Here is a 7,314-nt window from a genome sequence, read left to right on the forward strand (position 1 = left end):
CACAGCAAATAGTAGGTGAGTTTTGGGACAAAAACTATATTTACATCTTTACTATAATACTACCTATATATAAATTTAATAATAATTCAGTGTAATTACAGTAGGTACAAACAGCAACACTCCTAACTGTACATCGGTAGACCTTATTACAAAAAGCATAAGGTCCAGTTCCAGTACACAATGTGAGCGATGGTACAGAATTGAATTGGTTCAGATAAAATGGAGTGATTGGTGAATAACTGTGAACAATAGGTAGACTTTTATGAGCCGTGACGAGGCCTGGCCTTAGTACCAACAGCACTAATAACTGACCATATTTAAAGCTTACCTCATTGCAATAAGGTCGTTAAATGGTCTAATTGGGTTCACAATGGTACCTATCGCAATAAAGTCGGACAAAGTAACGAGAATGCATTCTTGAACCGTGATCTCAGCCCGCAATTCTGCGGTCCAGAAAAAATGGCCATAAAAATATCTCGTACGGTTGAACCTGTCTAGAGCTGCCTGGGACATGTTAGTAGTGACGCATCAGCATAGTATATTAGAGACAAAATCAAGGCCTGCACCAGCAACTACTTGGTACACCGCGGTATGAATAAAGAATAAAGAAATGCTTAAACCTATATAAAAAACGTAATGTCGCAGTTACCTTACGAATTAAGTACTTCCGTGAGGTGTCGAGCCCAAGAAAGGTTCTTGTGGATAATAAGGCCGAATTCCTTCACCTTAATCTTCAAGAATAAGCATATACCTCCATCTTGAAGGCCGGCAACGCAGATGCAACCTCTCTGGAGTTGCAGGTGTCCATGGGCGACGGTAAATCGGCCAATTCGTCTGCTCGTTTGCCTCCTATATAAATCATTAAAAATCGTTCGGTAAGCATGAGCCTGGGTTTTTATATATGGCCCCGCACCTCCACCGTGTAAAGAGGGCGGCCTAACGGGAGGACACCGTGGACAATAGAAACACTTTCTTTGACTTTCTTTTTAATATGTTTTTAGCTAATATTCACATAAGATCAACATCTATACTCGGTAGCTGCCTCTCATTGAATGCCAAATGCGCATCGCGTTCTCTTTGACAGCGGGCTGATATTCTAAATTTAAATATCATAACTAACCAGACACAGATTAAAAAGGCTGTAAAGGTTGCAAACCTTTACAGTACCTAACTTATATACCTATAGATGTTGAGCTTGACCCAGGAGACGTAACTAATAACGTAATGGGTGCGGCCATTCTTTGCCTTAATACTCATCAAAGATACATTGATTGAGTTAGATGCGTAAAATCTAAGACAATTTCGTGACAGGTAAACGCGCTGTACAGGTCCATACATTTGTTATCTTATTTCTTATCTCTTATTGTCAAAAGTTGACCTTTGACAGTTAAGTGACCGCAAAACTACGGAGGGTAGAGGTAAGGAGAGAACTCTTTTATCTAGCGGAAGCAGTTATAAAGTTGACCCAAAAAATTTTTATTAAGCTATGAGCTTCATCACATATGTTCCTTGAGTAATTCTAAGCATTTCAAGCCTGGGAAGCAATAAGAAATGTGTGTCTACTCGGATTTGTAATGGATTCAAACTTTCAACCCCTTTTTAACCCTGTTACGGATGAATTTTACAAAACGCTGAAATTACTTTTCCTGTCTTTTAATAATATTCCTAAATACAAAGATTCAAGTCCCGCGTTCGAAAATTTTTTTGATATCCATACAGACTTTCAATCCCTTTTTCACCACCTAAGGGGATGAATTTTCAAAAACGCTGAAATTAGTTTTCTTGTATTTTAATAATATATCGTTTCACGAAGTTTCAAATTCCTAGCTTAAAATAAAACTTGAACCCCATACAAACTTTCATCCCCTTTTTAACCCCCTTAGGGGTTAAATTTCTCAAAATCGCTTCTTATCTCTTGTACACTTTATAAATGTAATCTAGTCTGCAAATTTCAACTTTCTAGCTTTTGTAGTTTCGGCTCCGCGTAGCAAAAGTCTCCAACCAAATTTTTCACCTTTTTACGTTTTTCTTGTAAAATTACTATGAAACTGAAAAAAAACAAATATCAGCAATGAATTCTACGTCTTTGGTTTATACGAAAATGATACCAAACTTGCCCTAGTACCCACCAGGATCAGAATAGATTTTTTTAAAGATGACGGGTGGCGGCCGTCTTTGTACCCCACCCTCCCCCCCCCACCCCAGGCTAGAAATACTTAGAATTACTCAAATATCAGATGTGATGAAGCTCATAGCTTAATAAAAAATTTTTGGGTCATGTATGGCAGCGTTACATAACTGATTCCAGTATATCGGAGAACATTTGCAAAAGTGTCCAGCTGTCAGCTATATATAACAGTTCCAAATCACTCCAGATTAGCGCTAGAGTAGCCGTTATTGACGGACTGAAGTGGGCTGTGGTGATTTGAATTTTATTATCAAATATTCTAGGTAAGTATTGTGGCCTATTTAAGGTTTTTTGATAAATAGAGATTGTTTTCCTTATCTCTACCCTCCATACGCAAATCATATGGCGCAGTACAAGACCATCTGTTTTGGATGTCACACTAAGGGACACATTTTTTTCGTAGACCTTACCCAAACTTTACCTGCCTATTACAATCAATTAATTCTTTTTGTACTCATTGATACTCGTATATTGATATTCAAATGAATTATAAGTGTCGCTGACATCAGTCATGGTTTATGCCTATTTGATTACCCGCACCGCACACTATTAATATGTAGATTTAAGTCTGAATCTGAATAACATGTTTAACATAATCACATACTTCTGTCGTAGTCTCGTAGTAGTCTTTTATTTACATAACTATGTATAGATATACGAGTAGTATCTGATTATTCGTTTTTATTTAATTGCTGGCATTTAGAAGTTTTAACGAAAAATAATAAAAATACGACATTTTAAACTGTAGTGAGGCCACTCACTACAGTTTAAAATGTCATATTTTTTTATTAATTCAAGATGAAGAACATTCTCAAACATGCAGGAACATTCTTAGAATTTTCTGAAAATTTACATGAGAATTTAAAGCAAATTTCCATTGAGAAAGATTCCTAAGGGCATTTAAAAAAAATGTTATTAATAATATTATATACCTATCTCATTTTAATTAGACAGGTAGAAGTAATACCAAATACAGCCTGTATTTATTAGCTCTTGACATGTTTTCATTGTTTGCTAAATTTAAAATTCTCAGAATTTTACCTATAGTGGGAACTTTGGAAATATCTCTTTGGTACCTACCTATAATGCTACTCCGAAGCAGTATGCAGCTGAAGATGCAACCGGGGTAAGCCGAGTTAGATGAGAGATTGAGCAAAGAAAATAAAACCATTTAACTACAATTATTTTATTTCGAATTTTACGAAAAATAAATCTATAATAAATAAGCGTTATTGTAACTAAAATTACTTAAACTATAAGCGTTGGTAGCATGTAGTGACTTATTTACTTACTAATAAGCAGTATATCTGATCATGATCAGGTGATGTTATAGCCAAGGTAATATTCATATAGATACAATATTTTCTATCATAAATTGATCAAAATTATTTTCTTTAAGCCAGCCAAATGTCATACATACGTAAGAAAATTTTTTACAGCAAGTAAAAAAATCGGCCATCTAGTAGAATAGGTGCCTACCACTACTAAGGTACTAAGAAAAATGCCTAATGATAAAAATGCAAAATTTTCTAGTGTATTCGGGTAATTTCAGCATTGGGTAATCCCAAAAAATAATTTTTCACCTCATGTTCCGTATTTTAATAAGAGTCTTTTCTCGAAGTTATCCGCCAATTTAGTATTTTCTTTACCTTTGAAATTACTCGAATGTACCTTACCTACTTGGTTATGTCTATTCTGTACCGTAATTAAACACATTTAACATAGAGATTCACCAGTAAATACTCAAGGTAAAGTTGTAACCTAAAAACAAGACCTGAATACTAACTTAGTAAGTAATAACTTTTAGGTCATTACAAAGACCTTGTAGTGTCGGAACACGACATTTACTTCACTACACACGACTAGGAAATTAACGTGCCATTGTAACACACTCGAAAGTCACACTTGAATTATTTTATCTACACACTTATCATAATCCCTCTATGATCTGTTCAAAAATCGCAAATTTCGTATTGCATAATAATAACGTCGATATCACACTCTCGAACATCTCTGAAAATCAAAGGAATGATTTTACCTCATTACTAGTATCAGTCGAGATGACGATAGATGAAATGTCAATTGCAAACTGTGTGATCAAAATGCCGTAATGGTGGTCGTAACATGCGGTTCCACAATGCATTATAGACAGCTTATAATATTGTGTATAGATGAAGCAGTGTATGTAACCTGTACATAATTAGAATCATTAGACATTAAAACTGCCGTGTGATGTTTTTATGAAACTTTCATTATGTAGCAGTCACATAAACAACTATGTATAATTAGAACACTGAAGGAATAGAGTACACTCCAGCAAATAATACGATTTCTGTCGGTTTATCTACCAACATAAAGGCAAACGGTCTATCCGCCTCAAACTTAATCGGTTCCACTTCCGGATCAATTAGATTTTGAACTATCTCAGCCGCCACACCCTCCTCCGTCACTTCTATCTCCACCACTTGCTTCATTCTATTCACTCGTATCGGAAAATCACTTATACCTTTAAGATTACCATTAGACTTAAAAATATATTTCACACCCATATCGCTGATCAGCTCAGGTAAATTCACTATTTCACTGCTGATCTTAAACCTAGGCAATCTTAAGACGACCAGTTTGCTTTTAGATTTCTTAAAAAGGTTGAAGATAGTCGCTATCCTTATTCGTTTCATGTGGAAAAATAAATCTTTGATAGTCCCGTTTGTGGGCAGAAATATGAGCATAGAACGCCTTTCGTCAATGCATGGAAGTTCTAAAACTTCGGCATTAATGGCTGTCAAGTTAATGTAGTTGAAGTATCCTATGCTGGACATCATATTGACTTCGCCCACTTTCACGCTGCCGTGATAGAAAGGCTCTCGAGCGGTGAAACCAGGATCGAAAGGTTGCCGCCAAGTAGCTTTGAATGTTGCCACATCAGCCAACATCAGAGAAGTCAGCCTAAACTCGAACGGGTCTATACTATTTCCGACACCAGTAGCTCTTTCTATAATCTCACTGGCTTGATCTGCAGACTCATAAGGAGTATCCCTGTCTAGCGATGCCACTTTAACTGTTTTTGATTTTTCAACTCTTCTTTTAAAATTCTTTTTCACTGCTAAATATTTATCCACTATCACTAAACTTTGGCTTTTATAGTCCTTCACTTCCCCGTATAAGCTGTTGAGGGTTTTTCTCAAAGTCCGTTGCATACAGGGCTTCCCATGTCCGGTCACCTTCCAGATTTGCTTGAGGGTAGCTCCGCGGGCTCCATGTGCGAGGTTCACGAGCTGCAGCCACGGATTTATCGGTGAACAGACGAAGTGTCCATCAGTTTCTTGGGAAACTCTGTCCAAAAGTCCGGTTGAGAACTCATAAATAGGCTTTTTGTAGTACGCGGTAACGGATCTCTCATCGCAGTTCTTCGCTAACGAGTAACAGCAAAAAGTTAACAAAAAAACGGCACGTCTCATTTTTGACCGCCGCAGAGAAGGCACCGTTGTTGACTGACTCGAGAACTGTTGTTATTGTGTTTTATATCAGGATGCGATAACGTTTTTAGAAACCCTACGCACAGTGAATTCTTTCGCCGCTTGTTTGCTTGTTGCTCAATTTTTTGTGATAAACTTGTCCTTTGGTTTATTAGTAGAGATTAGATAGTGTCTTTCGCAAGGAGCAAACTGGTCGTAAAGAGACGAGAGTAAACAGTTAGGTACTGTAGGACGTTTCTGTGTCGAGGCGTGGGGCAGACTGGAATAGCAAGTAGCTCTGAAGCGCGCCCCGTTAGCCGCATGTCTAATCAATTTCACAGCTCGGTGAGGATGAGAGACACCACGCCCTGTGATTGTTGTTGTTTGCCTCCTGATATACTAAACGATTGAGAGGTTATCACAGGGCTGCCATCCGTCCGGATTTCTTCGGATTGTCCTAGTTTGGAGCTCGTCCACTTTGCTGTCCGGGTTTTACCCACAAACACATTTAAGATATCGTGCTTATCATCTTAATGACTAAAATTAAATAGAGACACTATAGAATATGTCTATTAGCTATTATGTAAACCGATTCTAACCAAACATGGAATAAAATATTCCGACCGCCAGGGCTGGGTGCAATCAGCAGCAGAAGCTGAGCAGGCGAGGTGTTCAAAATGATTTAGACAAGCTCTTTCTCCCTAAACAATAAAGGTGTTAGTCATTTTGTAAATCTGGTGCACTTACCTATATCTTATATCTGATGCTGACTCCACTACCTAAATAAAAATACATAAGTACATTCTAAAGAAACTCTTAATTTTAAGATCGCAGTGCGTGACAGCAGCAACCCGGTTTATTGACACGTGAATGCTAATAATTTCAAATGACAGATCAATTCGACAGAATTTATTCGCGAATACATTTTACCATCACACACTCAACAACAAACCTTGACCCCCAGACATAAGGTTCAAAATTATAATTCACACTGACATCACATATGACTTTATGCATTAAGATAACATTTTAGCACCAAACAAAGCAATAGAATTTGGAAACAGAACATGCTATCCGATTACAATTTAACAAATAACTATCGTGACACCGGTCGAACATGACGACCGGTCTGGCCTAGTGGGTAGTGACCCTGCCTATGAAGCCGATGGTCCCGGGTTCGAATCCTGGTAAGGGCATTTATTTGTATGATGATACAGATATTTGTTCCTGAGTCATGGTTGTTTTCTATGTATTTAAGTATTTATATATTATATATATCGTTGTCCGAGTACCCACAACACAAGCTTTCTTGAGCTTACCGTGGGGCTCAGTCGATTTGTGTAAAAATGTCCTGTAATATTTAAAAAAAAAAAAAAAAATATTAAAAAAAAAAATCGTATGACTATTAACAATAATGTTCCTTTTAGATTTCATATTGAAACTTCGTAGGACCTTATGAAAATGAGGAACCTTATGCACTGACGCTTCACATGCATTACAATTTCAACTTTTTTAGAAACGCCATAGGTTCCAAATTAAAATGATACCACTTTGATTCATTACTTTTCGATAATAAATAAAGTGAGTGCACATTAGATGTATGTATTTACTTTTGGGATTATTTATAAATAAAACTTGCAGTTTTTAGGGTTCCGTACCCAAAGGATAAAA

At 36.8% G+C, this 7,314-nt stretch overlaps 1 protein-coding gene across 1 annotated transcript; it reads right to left on the reverse strand.

Annotated features, from left to right (window-relative positions):
- Positions 1-3,479: 3,479 nt before the first annotated feature.
- On the reverse strand, positions 3,480-6,088 carry LOC134679410 (ovalbumin-related protein X-like). The gene has a single exon (XM_063538309.1). The coding sequence runs from the start codon at positions 5,644-5,646 to the stop codon at positions 4,474-4,476; it is 1,173 nt and encodes a 390-aa protein (XP_063394379.1). The 5' UTR covers positions 5,647-6,088; the 3' UTR covers positions 3,480-4,473.
- Between the last annotated feature and the right edge of the window lie 1,226 nt (positions 6,089-7,314).

Source organism: Cydia fagiglandana, chromosome 2 (genome assembly GCF_963556715.1).
Source record: "Cydia fagiglandana chromosome 2, ilCydFagi1.1, whole genome shotgun sequence".
NCBI classification, from domain to species: Eukaryota; Metazoa; Arthropoda; class Insecta; order Lepidoptera; family Tortricidae; genus Cydia; species Cydia fagiglandana.